Below are 16,941 nucleotides of genomic sequence, written 5' to 3'. Positions count from 1 at the left end.
GAAGCTTAATTGTAAATAAATTAAAATGATGTAAAATAATGCACCTGGGTTCTCAGTCACAGAAGCCATGTTTCAAACGCTCCACAGCCACATGCGACCGGGGCTCCGGTGTGCATTGCTGGGATAGCCCGTCCATCAGGGTGGGAAGTTCCGTCGGGCTGCTCCGCACCGGGGCCAGGTCCCAGACTGATGGGGCGGGAGCCGCCTGCACCCCCGCCTCCCAGCTCCCTCCCGGGGGGCCAGCGGCCCTGATGTGGCTGTCACTGGGCAGAGCAACTGGACCGGCAGGGCTGTGGGGCTTGTCCATGGAGGCATGCAGGGCAAGACCAGTCTCCCAGGCCAAGGGAGGTCCTTCCGGCCCCCGGTACAAGCACGAGAATTGCCCGACAAGCCTCCCAAAGCCTGGGGAGGGCCGGGCTCAGGACCCAGACCATCAAAGGCTCTCAGTCCCTGCCGCCGCCCCGCCCCAACCCTGTGCTGCTGAAGGTGAAACTGAGCCCAGGCTTCCTGGGGGCTCCTGCTGCTCTGGGCTCCGTTGCAGAGGAAAACAAAGCTTCTTGTTATGGCAAAGAAGCCCCGTTCCGTTCCCCTCTGGCTCTTCCAAAACGCGCTGAAACCTGCCAACGGTCTCCCTGGGACACGCATGGTTCTATTTTCTCCCGCTTTCCAGTCTCCCCCTCCCCCACACCCACCCAGCCTCACGCGTACATGCCACATTTCCCTGCGTTCTCAGGAGGTTCTTGGATGGAAGGCAGCCCGCCGTGTCCTGTGAATCCCTGGCCACAGACTATGGTGTTTGTGGCAGACTCCTGACGGGGGGACTTTGGGAGCCTTCAGTGGAAGATTCTAGACCAGATCCTGGGGAGCCCTGCCCGTTCTGACGTCACAGCCCAGGAGGCCTTTGTGTGGGGACCCTCACCCTCCATCCCCTCCCAGTCTGAGACCAAGGCTTTGCCCTGGGCTTCCATTCTGTCCCTTCTTCCTCTGGAGGCAAGAGGGCCCGGCTGCTGGGAGAGGCCTGGGGGCTGGAGGGGGAGCCCAGTGGGGTAGCCGAGGGGCAGCACCTGCAGCCCCAGGTCCCGCGTGCAGGGGGCTAGCATGTTGGCAGCAGGCTCCTTGGGCCATGAGGAGAGACGAAGGATAAAGCTGAAGGGGAGCAAAGGTGGGACCCAGCACTGCCCCACGCTGGCGATCTGAGGCCGCTCAGGATTGCCACGTGCCGCTGAGCTCTGGGAGCGGCCAGCAGGCCACCTGGAAGGCCGTCCAGCGCCCTGGAGGAAAGTGGACAGGCCCCTGCCTACCCGACTCTCCCGCTGGCCCCTGTCCAGCAGCCTGAGCAGACTGTTAGGGACCATGCAGGTCCCAGGTCCCTGCACCCCGCAAGGACGTTTGCACCGGTCTGCTGGCACCTGGCCTCTGGTCTCCTCTGCATGGCCGGCAAGGATGAGGGGCCAGCTTGCTCAGATCCTGCATGCCTCACACTCACGGGGCTGGCCTGGGACCCCCTGCCCTCCAGCTGGTAGGAGTGGTGGCAACGGCATTTGGCAGAGGAGAGGCGCTAGAGTCAGACTTGCGTGTACCCAGCCCCATGGCCACGCTCAGGGATGCCCGCTGGCCACACCGCCCGCTCCTCCCCACAGCCCATAGAGGCCCCACTGCCTCCTGCTCGAGCAGGAGGTGAGGACCCTGGGAGGAGTGAGCGTCTTATTCGGGTCCCAGGGCTTTTGCCGGGCAGGCCCTCTCCAAGCTCATGGTGCGTGACCCCAGGCCAGACGGCTCAGCGCTCACCTGTCCATCAGGGACGAGGGCGGGATGTGCTGGCCACCCTAGGCGAGCACTTCATTCCGAGGCGTGGGGGTGAGCTGAACTCTCGGGCCCGTTCAGGCTGGATGGCACTTCTGTGCGGTCTGGGAGGATCCTCGGCAGGCAGAAGCTCCACTGGGGTGTCCCCAAACTGAGGCAGAGCAGAAGAGCATTCTGCCCACTGCCCTAAAACCCTTTGCAGACGGGGTGGAGGAAGCCCAGCCAGGCCGACACTGCCCAGGGCACACGGCAGGTCATGCCCACCCCAGGACCTTTGCATGTGACGGGCTCGCTGTCTGGCCCTGGGGCCTCTCTGTTGCCAAATGCTGTTGCCACCACTCCTACCAGCTGGAGGGCAGGGGGTCCCGGGCCAGCCCCGTGAGTGTGAGGCATGCAGGATCTGAGCAAGCTGGCCCCTCATCCTTGCCGGCCATGCAGAGACCAGAGGCCAGGTGCCAGCAGACCATCCCTGCTGGATGCAGGGACCTGGGACCTGCATGGTCCCTAACACCCTGCTCAGGCTGCTGGACAGGGGCCAGTGGGAGAGTCGGGTAGGCAGGGGTCTGTCCACTTTCCTCCAGAGGGCACGTTGCTGCCCTGGGTCCCTGCAGGAGGCTCAGAGCTCCCGGGATGGCTGGCCGCAGGCGGGCTGGGTCTGAGGGCGGGGGGCCCCTTCTCCTGTGTCCTGCTAACAGCCACGCTCAGCCCTGCCTGTGCAGAGCTCCAGACGGCGCTCAGAGCCACGGTGCTCATTCTGCCCAGAAAAACCTTCCAAAATTAAGGCAGCAGAGTGTTTTGGGATTAGGGTGAGGAAGGGCTGGCCTAGGTCACCAGCTCCGAGGGGAGAGGGTGATACGGTCCAGCCCGAAGCGATGGGGAAGCTTGCTGGGGCTCAGACCTTCCCGAGCGGCCCTTTGGGGTGAAGCGGGTAGGCTGAGGGGTGCAGCCCATCATGGCCTCTCTCATGTCGGTGGCCAGTGCCATTTCCAGAGGGGCCCAGGGTTATTCCTCCCCAGCAGGGAAGGGAGCGTGAACACTTCTGTTTCTGGGCTCAGCCCCTGAGAGAGGAGTCGAGGTGGAGCCTGGGCCAGGCCGCCCCTCGGCCCGAGCTGCCCCCAGGGACGGCTGTGGAATGAACGCTGCACAGGCCCCGTGCGGGGGTCCGGGGCCAAGCCACAGGGTCCGGGAAGCAGGCCTGCTCCCCCCTCCCCTCTCCTGGCTCCACAGGGCCCTCTCGGGGTCCCCCAGGCCCACCTATGGGCAGGGGCTGCAGGCGCTCCTCTGCCCGAGGCTTGAGAAAGGCCCCTGGCCCCCAGGCTGCGGTCTGACGAGGGGACCAGCTTCTCTCCGAAGGTCACCTGAAGCACAAAGTCTCCCCATGGCCTTGACTTTATTAGCCTGAGCCGTTTCAGCCCAGTCCACAGAGGGCGCTGAGTGCGATGGCGCCTCTGAAACCAACCCCAGGCCCACCAGGACTTTCTGCACCCCAGTCAACCGCACAGCTTCCTGCCCGCGTCCCCTCGAGCCCCCTCCCCAGGGGGCTGCCTGGGTGCCAGGGCCAGGTGCCGTCCCCGCAGGGAAGACGGGCAGTTCTGAAGGCCCTGGGGTGGGGACAGTGGGGTCACCTCATTCCAGGCCCTGGGTGAGTGCCACCCCTGAGGACTGGAAGAGCAGGGGATGAGGCCCAGAGCTGAGTCAGACAGCAAGGACAGAGGCCCCCCGGGTGGGGGGGGGCGGTCCTCACCCGGCAGCACCCTTTCATCTCCGACATGGTGAGCAAGGGGCCCGGGGGAAACCAGGGCAGGAGAGGGAGCTGCTGCACCTTGGCGGGCGGGGGGCAGCTGAGACCCTCCCAGCCCTGCTCCTGGCACCGATTTCAGGGCTGGGAACTCTCCGGGGGCTTCCCCGTGTGAACACAAGCAGAGCTCACTTTCTGGGTCCACCCCTCCTTCCTGGGACCTGGGAACAGACCATCCTGCCAACCCTGACCTCAGGGGCGGTGCCAGCCTGGCACACCTGCTCTCCGCCTTCACTACTGTGCCCGAAGCAGACAGCACTAATCAATCCCACATGGTCCCCCGTGCCAGACACACCCGCAACCCTCAAGGCCGCTCCAGGCAGCCTGCCCGTCAGGGACGGAGCACTGGGCGACTCTCTGCCGCCCGCTTCCATGGGGGCCTTCTCGAGGGTTTCCTAAGCTCCTCTTCAGGAGCGCTCCAGGGCTACAGGCTGGTCCCTGAGCCCACAGCATTGCAGGTGGCTTTTATGGGAGGGTGGGGGTGGACTCGAGACCCCCCCTTCGGTCAGTGACCACAGGACGGGCCTTCTGGGTCCTCTTTCCACCCCCTCTGTCTGCATCTTTGGGGGGCATGGCAAGTAGCTCTCGACGAAGGGCAGGGGAGTCCACGTTCCAGCCAGGGTCCAGGTCCTGGTGTGCAGGGCGGCGCAGGTCCCTGGGAATGGGTGGCGTGGGCTGGGGTGGCGTGGGCCGGGGGGACCAGCTGAGGCGCCCGCGGCCGTCAGTAGACCCCTTTCACCCTCTTGTTGTCAGGGTCGAAGGGAGACTTGAGGTGGGCATGGGCAGCGTAGGTCATCCCCATCCTCTCCAGGGTGTAGTCCCCACTCTTCACGAAGTCCAGGGAGACCTGGTGGGCACAGAGGAGTGGCCGTGGTCACTCGGCGCCCCGTGGGAGCCGGGCTCACGCAGCCTGCCTCCCGGGACGGAGCTGCTGTCTTGTCCTGTCACACCCCTCCCTCCTCTGAGTCCAGGAGCTGCCCTAACCCTGAGCATGTGGACTCCGCGTCCCCGGGCCCCTGGGCTGGGCCTGAGCTGCTGGGATGGACCTGAGCCCCTGGGGTGGACCTGAGCCCCTGAGCTGGGCCCGAGCTCCTGGGCTGGGCCCGAGCCCCTGGGCTGGGCCCGAGCCCCTGGGGTGGACCTGAGCCCCTGAGCTGGGCCTGAGCCCCTGAGCTGGGCCCGAGCCCCTGGGGTGGACCTGAGCCCCTGAGCTGGGCCTGAGCCCCTGGGGTCCGGTGGAGCCGAGGTCTGGCACTGGGGAGAACCTCTCCCGCTGGGCAGCAAGCCCTGCCCTGTAGCCACTGATCCCTGGGAGGGCGGGCGACCAGCGGGGTACTTCTGGGGTTTATAAATGGCGGTTTGTGCAAAATGCTTAGACTTTCTGCACACAGACCAGGCCGCCCCTTCGGTCTCATTGCCGAGTCCCCCAAATGAGCCTGTGCACGTGTGTTCCTGCGTGCACGTGTGGCCGTATGTGTGCTCACAGGTGGGTACCCCTGTGTGTACACCGATGTGTGCGCACACAGCCGTTTGCACACACACAGGATCTCCAGCTCCAGGGAGCAGAGCGGGTGAGCCCTGCCCAGAGCCCCTTTCTGACCACGAGAAGCCTGGAGCTTCCAAAGTCAGGTTCTGTCAGAAAGAAAACATAGAAACAGCCGCCACCTATGCCCGGGGAAGACAGGGCCCCGTCAGTCAGTCCCTTCACTGGTCTCCTGTCCCCCCAGGCCCAGCCCACCCAGAGTGGGAGGCAGGGGTGCAAGGGAGAGCCCCAGAGGGGACCAGGGCTCCCCATGGCAGTGCAGGGGCGGTGGGACTCACCGGCCCGCCACTGGGGTCTCGGATGTAGCCGTAGGCCAGGGTCTTATCGATGGTGAATCCGAAGTCGGCCCTGCGGACGTGGCCCACCACCTGGCCGTTCCTCCAGATGGCCTCCAGCCCGAACATGGGCACTTTCCTGGAAGAAGCAATAGACGGCTGGGACCCCAGAGCCCCCGGAGGGGGAACTCCTGCACTTTGCCTGGCCGAGGAGAAAGGACAGAGCCCCCCAGACCACGGGCTCCACTCCTCAGGGCTGGTCTGCTAGGGGCCCACGGGCCCCTCACCTGGCCCCCGAGGATGCTGGGGCTCAGGCTCCGAGCAGATAAATGGACAGAAAACATCAAAACCAGGGCCCGACTCTCATGTTTCTGGAGGCAGGCCCCACGGATCTGGAACCGCCACACAACCTGTTTTAATCTGACAGCTCTCCTTTGCTGACAGTGTGATGCATCACTTATTGAAAGTAATTTTCTGTCTTTCACATAAAATACAAGTGCTCGCCGTAAAATTTTTGAAAATTTAAAACAGGAAATGAGCAGAGGATTAAACTGCAATCACAGAAACACCAGTGCCAAAGTGTTTGGTGTAAACCTTGGCCGGTGTGCCCTCTCCTGCCTGAGTCCTCACGCCTGCGGGCACTGGGCCGGGTGCTGGGGATCAGGTGCCCCCAGGGCTGCAGCACCGTGTGGCCCCGCGGGTCCTGGGGTGGGTGCCAAGGACCGTGCCCGGTGGGGTGTGGGGCACGGCTGGGGTGATTACAGTAACAGGAACTGGAGGAACCTTGCCCTGAGCCAGAGTCTGAACAGGGTCTGGGTGCCTCCCGGTTTGGAGGTCAGGGGTGACAAGGTCTGGGCCCCACGGGTGGGGTGGCGGAAGCTTTGCAAACTCATCCTGTCTCCTTCGGTCCCGTCCTACGGGGGTGCCGTGTCCATGCGAGGAGACAGCCTCACGAGGCCCCTGCCCTGCCCAGGGCCCCAGGGCAGGGCAGCAGCATCCTGGTGGCATCCCTCCTCGGTCCGGGACGGCCAGGCTGCGGCCCTAGGCAGACTCTGCATCCCCGCGGGGAACCCTGGGGAGGGGTGAGCCGGGCGGTGGCCACTGCCCTCCGAGGCAGCGGGAGGTTTCTGGAGGGCCAGGTGGCAGGAGGGCTCGGCCGACCCCTGCCCTATCTGCACCCCAAACCAGAGCCGAGTGCTCCCCAGGAAGTGGACAAGGAGTCAGGCAGAGGGGCAGCCTGACAGGGTCCCAGGGAGAAGTTAGGAGACAAGAGGCCCAGGTCTGCTCACTCAGCGACCCCAATCTCAGAAGCCTCGACACTTCATTTGAAGGCGCTGAATCTGGGAGAAAGGGTACCGCTGGCATCAGCCAACGAGACCCAGAGACGCCCACCGCCCTGGGGACGGCTGCTACCCAGCTCCTCATCACGCCATCCACGTCCTCCAACCAGCACCAGGGACCCAGGGCCTGTGCGGGCTCAGCTCCCAGCACAAAGGGCAACGTGCTCGGAGCTGCCAGGGAGGTGGGGATGGGGGGAGGTGGGGGGGTGGGGAGAAGAGATCGGCCCCGCATGGGGCTTCCTTCCACCCTGGCCACGGGCCTGGGCGAGAACCACTCTGCCCCTGGGCCCCTGTGGTCTCCGTCTGTCTGGGGCTGGCCCCAGCCTGGCCCCTCCTTCTGCAGGGCCCCTCCCGGGCTGTGGGGAGGCTCTGACCAGGACACGGGGGGCAATGGCAGTGCCCTGATGGGCAACCAGATCGGGGGGCCCCAGCGGCAGCCCCCCACAAACCCCACTTGGCTGGGCAGGGCCTTCCCCTTTCAAGACACATGTTCGGAGGAACTTCCCAGCCGTCCAGCGGTTAGGCCTCACAGCTGTCACTGCCAAGGGCACGAGTTCAGTCCCTAGGTGGGGAACTAAGGTCCTGCAAGCCACGTGGTGCGGCCAAAATCAATAAAGCGGAACCGAAACCTGTGTTTGCCGAGGGCTGCGCTGTCCGCTCCCTGTCAACCGCCATCAGCCCGCGCCCAGTTTGCCCCCTGCCTGGCCCTGATGGGATCTGAGTTGCAGCCCCAGCTTCAGAGTCGGGCCCGCTGTGGACCCAGCCCTGCCCCGCGGGTCCCAGTCTCCTTCCTGTTGGGGGCTGCGGTGTGCGCTCCGGGAGACGGTGCCTGGCCTGCAGGGGCAAGCGGAGCCCAGAAGCACCGTCCCACGTGTCTGCACGGCCGCCCCCCGCTCCCGGGGCCCCCAGGCCCAGCAGTACTCACTCGTCCAGGGTGAAGCCGACCAGGCGCCGGCGGAGGCCCTCGGCCCGCTGCTTCTCCAGGGCCTCACGCCCCAGGAAGGGGACAGAGGACTTGAGCTTGCAGGTGAAGGCCAAGCCCGCCTCCAGGGGGCTGTCATCAGCCCGGAGGTCAGCGTGCCAGTGCCGGTAGCCTGGAGTGGGGGAGGCCACGGGGTCACTGTCCAGCGGGGGCGGGGACTTCAGAAGGCGCCCTGGGGGATGCCCGCCCCCGGTCACACCCTCAGCCTAGACCCTCCATAACCCGGGGTTTCCGGGGGCTGGGAGCATCCTCAGTCTCAGGAGGTGCCCTGGCTGAGCCCTGGAGTTAGACCACCCCCAGCAGCATCGACACGCATCTCTGCCATCAGGCTGGAGGCCCTGGGGAGAGGGCAGTGGAGAGCCGGGCAGCTAGGAGGGCCCCCCTCCTGCTCTGATGGTCTTCAGCTCTCTCTGGGAATCTCAGCGCTGAATCCAAGTCTGGCTCTGGGCCCCTCCCCTTGGGAGATACCTGCGCCCCTGCCAAGAGTGCTGAGGTCAGGGATGCCAGCACCGTCCCCAGGCCCTGGTACAAGGGCAGCGAACGGGGTTTGGGGAAACAGTCCGTGTGGGGGCATGGGGCGGCACGGCATGGCAGGAAGGGAGCACGGGGACACATGGGGGCTGGTCAACAGCCTCCAGCGAGTGTGGCTCAGCAGCCCCCCTGTGGTCCAGGCCCAGCACACACCTTTCTCGATGCTCAGGGAGTCGATGGCCCGGTAGCCGGCATTGACGAGGCCGTGCTTGGCCCCCGCGGTCATCAGGGCCTGGTACACGGGCAGGCAGGATGGCCTCGGGGCGTGCAGCTCCCAGCCCAGCTCCCCCACGAAGGACAGCCTCACGGCCCGGACCTGGGGACGAGGCATAGCTCAGACCCGGGCCAGGCGCAGACCGGGGTGGAGGCCCAGCCGCCACCAGTGGGTGGACTCTTCCCACCACTAATAGCCAGACCTGGGCCCAGGCCACAGGCCACCAAGAAAGGGGGCCTGCTGGCGAGAGTCCTCAGGAGCACTCGGGAAGTCTGTGAAAGGAAGAGATGTTGCCATTGGGAGTGGAAGTGGACACGCGGTTCCCAGGCCACAGCTCGTCTCCTATAGGAGACGTCTCCTGACTATAGTAGTCTCCTGGGGCCTCGGTAGCCAGGGGTGGAGGACCATGGAAGTGAGCTCTCTGCCAAGTCTAAGGCCTGAAGTCCAAAACCAGGGTGTGGGCAGGGCTGTGCTTCCTCTGGAGGCTCTGGGGCGGGTCCCTCCTGCCCCTTCCATCTCCTGGGGGTCCAGGCTCTGCTGACCTGGATGCGTCACGCTGGCCTTGGCCTCTGTCTCCTCCGTGTCTGTGCCCGCCTGCCTCTCATCAGGACACTGGCTGCTGGGCGGAGCCCCCCCTTACCAGGGTGCTCTCACCCAGGGATCCTCACCGGCATCGAATCAGCACAGCGCCTGATTCCAAGGTCCCGCTCCCAGCCCGGGGGTGATATCTCTTTAGGGGGCCACTGTCCAATCACTGTGGTGACCTTGGGCAAGACACTTGGCCTCTCTTTGGCCTCTAAATGGGATCGGGAGCCTGGCTTTGCCTGTCTTAGGAAGCGCTGAGGGGGTGTCCTCGAGTAAGGATGAGGAGTCAGCCACACGACTCATGAGTCGCCTGCTTAGTGCATTCAAGGGCAGCGGGAGGGGGCAGCTGGACGTTGGGCGAGTGTCCTGGTCACCCCCCACCCCAGCAGACCTCGGCCAAGAGCTAGGATCTGGAGGCAGACACATCCTCTGCCCCCCAGGCCTTGAGTCTTGGAAGGCCACCGCCAGACGCCCAAGCAGGCTCCGGGGCAGGCAGGCGGAAGGACTCTGAGGCAGGCATAGGCCACGCTGGGATCTTGTGCGGGGTTTGCTGTTGTGGACGGGCCTTCCAGACAAGCGGCAGAGCAAGTGCAAAGGCACGGAGCGGGAGCAGCTGCGGGTGTTGTCGGGGCGGGGGCAGGCAAGAAGGCTGGCAGGTGAGGCCGGGAGGGCCTTGCCGACCGGCTGCTGATGCTGGACCGTAAAAGCATTGCCCAGGGCTGGGTTCACAGGCCAGGAAAGGGACCGTGGGCCCCCAAACCCCATGGAAGGGACAGTGCTGTTCATGGAGCATCCCCAGGCCTGCTCTTTGTAGACATCACTGCAAAAACTTTCTAGATGATGCGGAAACGGGTTCCGGAGACAGCCTGCCTGGCTGCGTACACACAGTGCTAACACAGGGACGGCTGGTCTCCGGGCGAGTGTGTCTGTCAGCCTGTGTCCCGCGCCAGCAGCCACGTGGAGGCCGTGAGCAGGATGGGCGATGCCTGGCCCGGCAGCCTGGCTTTTCCTGCCCGGCTGGTTGGTGCCAGGTCGCTTGCACACCCAGCTCCTGGTGGCTGCTTCCGGCCTGCGGGCAAACCCTTGAACGTCCAGTGTCCCCGCGTGCGGGGCCGGGCACGGCCCTGTCCAGGTCACAGAAGGGACAGGGAGGCCTCAGCAGGCTGCAGCGCTCCTGGAGGCAGAGGACCCGATCCCATCACTGCTCCGAGCCCAAAGGGCTCGGATAGCTCCTGCGGCGATAAGGTCAGTGGACGGAGAGCTGGCCCGCTCTCCCAAATGACTTGAAATCACAGCCGCTAGGAGGGCTGGATTCAGAAAGCTTTTGAAAGGCACACATTTGCTCTGAGCTGCCATTTGCCCGGGGCCTCTCAAAAAACTCAGAATTGACACAGAAAACATACTGTTGACGTTTCCCTGCTCCCCTGGTGCAAGCTGTGGGCCCCTGACAAAGACTGCCTTGTCAACGGGGTTCTAATTTTAGACAGACCACAGAGGAGCTTGGGGCTCAAAGCCAATCTCATTTCAAACAGGAAAAAAAATAATTTTCAAAGCTCACCCATTAATGGGCCCAGGACTGCGGGTCTTGTCAGACACCCTCCTTCAGTTAAGCCAGGTTCTTGAGTGAATTCAGGGGTGGGATGGAGCCACCCGGCCCCTTCCCCAGCTCCCAGGAATCCAACGAGGCTGGGGGGCTGGCTGGGCTGCTCTCCATTACAGCCCTGTGGGCAAGCCCGGCACGCAGGGGGCTGAATAAATACTTCCCGGACGGAGTGGGGAGACAGGTGCAGAGGGCCAAAGCTCTGCTTTCTGGCAAAGCGAGGGGAAGGGCTTGGGGATTCCTAGAGACTTTCTAAGTTGCCAGCATCACTGGTTCTGGAGACACCGTGCACTCTTCCCCCTGAAGCTGCGGATCTCGGCGAGCCCTGGGGTCTTCCGAGGGGTACACAGGCTGAGAATGAGCGCACCCGCAACACGGGCTCGGAATCAGCCTGACCCACGGGTCGGCCTCCCCCAGGCTCAGTGCCCACGTCTGATAAATGGGGGTGAGCATCAGGCTCATGGAGGGCAGGTGCCTCGTGCCAGTCAGCATCAGCTTGGATCAGCTTTAAAAGCGAGCCCCAAACTGAGGCAAACCCTCTGCAAAACAGCCCCGCCCTGCTCTGGGAACCACGGACGGTGCATTGGGCCACGGAGATGCAGAAGATCATCAGGAAAGGCCTTAAAGTAGCTTTTGTTTAAACCCTTTTATGACCCCCAGGACTTCCCTGATACTGTTAGAAGCAACAAGCCAAATCAGCAAGGTTGCAGGGCACAAACTCAACACTCAGAAATCAGCTGCATTTCCGTACTCTAACAACAGACCATCTGAAAAGGAAATCAGAAAAACTTCCATGTACAGTCACAGCAGAAAGAATAAAATACTGAGGAAAAACCCTAACCATGGAGGTGAGAGGCCTGCACGCTCAGAACTGCAGAACACTCTGCCGAAGGAAATGAAAGAGACAGATGGAGAGACAACTCTTTCATTTGTGGACTGGAAGACTGCATATCACCAAGATACCAGTATTACCCAAAGTGATCTACAGGTCCAATACAATCTCTATCAAAATCCTAGTGGCTTTTTGTTTGTTTGTTTGTTTGTTTGTTTTTTGCAGAAATAGAAAATTTCACCCTAACAGTTACATGGGTGACCTCGAATAGGCAAACAATCTTGGAAAAGAACAAGGCAGAAAACTCATTTCCTCATTTCAAAACTTATTCCAAAGCTGCCACAATCAAAATAGGGTACTACTGGCATAAAATCAAAGCCCAGAAATAAACCCTCATGTAAATGCCTAGTGACCTTGAACAAGGGATCCAAGACCATTGGGATGTCCCCGGCAGCTCAGCAGTAAAGAATCTGCCCGCCAGTTCAGGAAACGCAGGTTCAGTCCCTGCGTGGGCAAGACCCCCTGGAGGAAGAGACGGCAACCCACTCCACTCTTCTTGCCTGGGAAAAATCCCACGGATATTGGAGCGTGACATGCTGCAGTCCATGGGGCCGCAGAGAGTCAGACATGACTGAGCATGCACCCACGCAAGCTTGCTGTGACTACTCCATGGGGAAAGGACAACGATAGGCTAACTGAGCCTTCTCATATACCACGCACACGATATACACGCCCTAACTCAAACCGAATTAGAGCCCAGGCGTGAGCCTGCAGACTGTGAACGCCCTAGAGGACAGCACAGAGGCGAGCTCCATGACTCTGGACTCGGCAGTGATTTCCCAGATACGACATCAGAGGCAAAGGCAACGAAGAGCAGAAAGAGCTAGATGGGACTCCAGCAAGTGTAAAAACCTCTGTGCTTCAAAGGATACAACAGCAGTGAGAAGTTAACCTGCAGAATGGGAGAAAGCATTCAAAAGTCATGTAGCTGGTAAGGGGTTAACATCCAGAATATATAAAGAACACTGCAATTCAACAAAGACGAAGCAACCCGATTAAGAAATGAACTGAGAACTGATTTCACCAAAAATCTACGAATGGCCAACAAGCATGTGAAAAGATGGTCAACGTCACTAAGCAGTAGAGAAACATCGATCAAAACCACAATGAGATATGACTTCTAAGCCATTAGCATTTCGAAGAAAACAGAAAATAATCAGTGCTGGCAGGAATATGAAGGAATTGGAACCCTTGGGCGCAGTTGGGGGAATGCAAAATGGTGCAACTGTTAGGAAAAACAGTATGGTGATTCCTCGAAAAACCAAAAATAGAACTTCCATATGTCCAGCAATCCCACGCCCGGGTGCATGTGCAAAAGAGCCGAAGGGTGGAACGGGGAGCTGGTCTGGTCTTGCACCTCCCGGGAAGCAGCAGACAATAAGCAGCCAGAGCAGGATCTTGTGTGAGGTCCCGCTGGGAGCAGTGTCCTTCTCTGCTTGGCTCAGCTCGGTGACCACTCAGGAATCGCCAGGGCTTGGCCGGGGCCCATCTTTCCAGCGGCTGGCGTGGTTCTGCCGGGTGACCCACAGAGGAAGGAACTGCTTCTGAAGCTAGCAGGAGCCCCCTGCGAGGCTCAGAGTCCTGGGCTGGGGAGCGGAGACCCGATGGGACCCCTCGATGGAAAGGGGCCGTGCTGGGGGTGGGGAGGCAGACCCGTCAAGCCCCAAACGTCTCCCTGAGCAGCACTCCTGCTGTGCGGCTCTTCTCCAGTCTGAATTCGCTCAGAGACCCTCTCCTCACTGGAGGGACTGATGCTGAAGCTGAAGCTCCAGTACTTCGGCCACCTGATGCGAAGAGCCGACTCACTGGAAAAGACCCTGAGGCTGGGAAAGGTTGAAGGCCAAAGAGGAGGGTGGCAGAGGATGAGATGATTAGATAGCATCGTGGACTTAATGGACATGAATCTGAGAAAACTCCGGGAGTTAGTAAAGGACAAGGGAGCCTGGCGTGCTGCGGTCCATGGAGCCGCAAAGGGTCAGACACGACTTAGTGACTGAACGATAACAATGTCTCCTTCAGGAAGATTCTGGGTTTCAGACCCCTCCACCCAGGACCTGCAAGGCCCTGGAGGGAGTTAACGTGGGATGCTACGGGTCTCCTGTGGTGAGAGAGGATTCTCCCCCTCTGCCCGTCACCTATTTCATTTCAGGTGGCACCTGAGATGGTCAGCAAGGCGCGGTGAGGGAGAGCTCTCCCCACACGGACAGAGCTGTGTCCGCATCGGCCTCAGCTGCAGCAGGCTTAAAGCTTATCTGCCTTGTAAGGACACGGTTGGAATCCGGAACACGAGAATCAGATGCCTCTGAGCACCTCCAGCCCCCGGGCTCTGCATACAGTGGGTGGTCAGTAAAGTCTGTCATTCCACACGCAGTCACCTGCCCCAGACAAAGGTGGCAAACCCAGCAAGACGAAGCTTCTAGCCACGCTTTCCACAAACGCCTGTGTTCCAGCATCCCCGGGTGCCCCCACATCACCCCAGGATCTGGACCCTCCTCAGTCCTCCTCAGGGCGCTGCCCGGCCGTCCTGGCATTCACACCTGTCACGGGGCAGTAAGGGCCAGCCGCCCCCCAGAGCAGGCGCCCTGGTGGCTGAGAGTGTGGGCTGGGGTGCCACATACCCACAAGGTTTAAACCTGAGTCACAGATGTTGCATCCCCGTTGACTGACATCCCTCTGAGTCTGCTTCTGCGAGTCCTGGGTGGGAATAGGGTTCACAGAGCCTTGGGCGCAGTCAACAAAACTGTCAGCCTAGGGCCCCTGGCTGCCTGGCGAGGTGGGTGCCGCTGGCACGCGCATTTTACAGATGAGGAAGCTGGAGCTCAGGGAGGTCAGGCCACCTGCCCAAAGCCCCGTGATGTCCTGGAAGATGCTTGACAACCAGCTGTCGGGAGGCAGGGGTTGTTTCGCAGCCTTTACCCCTTTCTATGGGGTGAACAGTCCTACCACGGTTGATTTCAAGCTACCAGTGGTTTAACCACCACCTGCTAATTTTCGTCTAGCTTTAGCCATCAGCTCTCACAAGCTGGAGGGAGCACTTCCCAGCACACTCAGAGGACTCACAGCCAGTGAGTCAGAGCAGGCGATCCACACCGTCAGCGTTCCCCACTCCCGCCCTACCCTCGACTGAGTCACTGGATTATTCTGGGGGCAGTGAATACACTCAGGTTTCAGCAAGACGGATTTGGGGGCCTCCTGAAATTCCTGCCAGCTCTCCATGGGGGGCACGGGAACAGAGGGGGTGATATGGGGGGGTGGTGCTGGGTCCCCATCCTGGCTTGGATCACAGGCCACGTGGGCGCCCCGGGGAGGACAGCCCACGTGGCTCCCGTGGGATGGGTGCTCTGGCCACGGGTGACATCAGAACCAGCCTGGGGCCGCCCCTCTGGGCAGACACCACAGAGGGCTTGAGCAGATGTGTCCACAGACACCATGCACAAGCCAGTGTGCCCAACCGCCTCACATCACAGCAGCTCACGGATGTCTCACATGCTTCCGGGGAGCTGGGTTGTGTAACAGCACCCCTGACTCACCAGGCACGTCATCCAAACTTAGTCATCCCTTTAAATAAATGAGGATCCTCGGGCCCCCCAGGCAAGGGGTAGACAGGGGTCTGAGCACGTGCAGCCCGGGACCCACAGAAGAGTGGGGAATTCAGCTGGCGGTCCGGCTTAACAGAGCTTCATTTTTCAAATCCTCTAAACAACCCAAGACACCCTTGACTCCAAAGACGTCCTTCTGTGTCAGCGTGTGTCTTCTCCCTGCAGTCTGATCCAGAGGGCTAGCGTGCAGGCATGCTGGTGGTTCCGGTGAAGGCGGTTCTGGTGATGGTGGAGGTGATGGCAGTGCTGGTGGTGATGGTGGTGGATAGTGAGGATAATGGTGGTGGTGGTGATGTTCCTGAAGGTGGTAAAGGTGGTAGGGCACAGTGACTGGAAACCAATTTCCCAAGAATAATAATAAGTAAAAGTGGGGGGGGGGACTTCCCTGGTGGTCCAGAGGTTAAAGATCTGCTTGCCAATCCAGGGGACACGGGTTCATCCCCTGTCCAGGAGGAGTCCACGTGCCGCAGAGCAACAGAGCCTGTGCGCCTTGGAGCCTGTGCTCCAGCGCGAGCAGCCGCTGCAGGGACGGCGTCCCGCAACTGGAGAGGCGCCCCCGCTCATCGCAGCTAGAGAAAGCCTGCACACAGCAACGAAGACCCAGCACAGACAATAACTCAGTAGATACATCTTTCGAAAAAAAGGTGTGATGCTCAAACCACACTCTACAAACGTGGCCATCTCTGAGGATCAGCAGGTAAACAATATGGGGCACCCCCAGAAAGACCCCACCTGCGCCTACAGACGGGCAGGGACCGAGGGTCAGATATCCCTGCAGAAAAAGGTTCTGCCCTGGAGGAACCTCGAATCTCTGAAGCACGCTCGTTCCAGCCACACCCTGTCCTTACAGTTTGACGGCAAGAAGCTTTCACCGTCCCCACGAGAGAACCCTGCGTAGTGAGTGGCCTTGGCTACCACGTCTTTCTCGACTACACACTCCCATCTCTCCAGGGCGGTGGTGAATTTGCACGACTAGTGCAAAGCAACTTTTCGGGCAAAACCCAGTTGGCAAACCCAGGCTTCATGAAGGTGCGGGCCTCCTGCCTCTGTACGAGGCGTGCAGGGGGGATGAACGGTCCACCCTGGACTAATGGAATCTGAACAGTGAGACGCACACAGTCAGGAAAAGAAATGCAATTTCCTTTTGACCCGAAATTAATTTTCAGAAGAAAATTGCTTTATCACGTGGCCTCACGATGAGCTTCTAGCCCAGCACCTGCTGCTTTCCAGGGGGGCCCCCGTCCTCGGCTGAGGCTCGGGGACACAGTGTCTTCCCTGAGAACCAGGCTGGGAGCAGACCTACACTGGAAACCTCACTGGCCTTGAGGACGTCTGGTCAGCTGGCAGCCGAGGGGACAGCTCCCGCCCCGTTCTTCCAACAGGAATGCGAGGATCTTGGAAGCCTGGGGCCCGGCCAAGCATCTCAGAATTGCTGCAAAACAGCGGCGCTGCTCTGCTCAGGACAGGGCGCGACTGGCGGGACTGCTCAGCCACGGTCGCCCACCACGCGCCTGCCGTGACGGTGGGTCTTCACGGGCAGCAGCAGGGTCCCGCTCACCCACCCTTGGGCGGGATCTGTGGTTCTGGGCTCTGACCCTCATCGTCCCGCGCGTCCCTTGTGACCCGGAGGTCTGGCCAATGACTCAGACACACACATTCCTCTCCCGCAGCTGGTTGGCTGGTGACCAATTATCTCCCATAAAGACTTGGCCCTGAACTCCAGGCCCAGCATCTCAACATTGATGGAACTGGTGTCAACACATGTTGATATTATTTAGG

At 61.2% G+C, this 16,941-nt stretch overlaps 1 protein-coding gene across 6 annotated transcripts in view; it reads right to left on the bottom strand.

Annotated features, from left to right (window-relative positions):
• Positions 1–3,174: 3,174 nt before the first annotated feature.
• SARDH (sarcosine dehydrogenase) overlaps positions 3,175–16,941 on the bottom strand; it is a 58,320-nt gene continuing 44,553 nt past the window's right edge. For 5 of the 6 annotated variants that reach the window (XM_042247991.1, XM_042247992.1, XM_042247990.1 and 2 more), the window contains 4 exons: positions 8,426–8,588; positions 7,685–7,853; positions 5,423–5,558; positions 3,175–4,448 (listed from right to left, as the gene is read on the bottom strand). In XM_042247991.1, coding sequence (XP_042103925.1) covers positions 4,323–4,448; positions 5,423–5,558; positions 7,685–7,853; positions 8,426–8,588 — 594 coding nt within the window. In that variant the 3' untranslated portion in view covers positions 3,175–4,322. Of the gene's footprint in view, positions 4,449–5,422; positions 5,559–7,684; positions 7,854–8,425; positions 8,589–11,280; positions 15,461–16,941 lie in introns of those variants that run through there. The other variant, XM_042247994.1, reaches the window with a different exon arrangement.

This window comes from Ovis aries, chromosome 3 (assembly GCF_016772045.2).
Source record: "Ovis aries strain OAR_USU_Benz2616 breed Rambouillet chromosome 3, ARS-UI_Ramb_v3.0, whole genome shotgun sequence".
Classification (NCBI taxonomy): Eukaryota; Metazoa; Chordata; class Mammalia; order Artiodactyla; family Bovidae; genus Ovis; species Ovis aries.
This window is presented reverse-complemented; position numbering and strand designations above follow the sequence as displayed.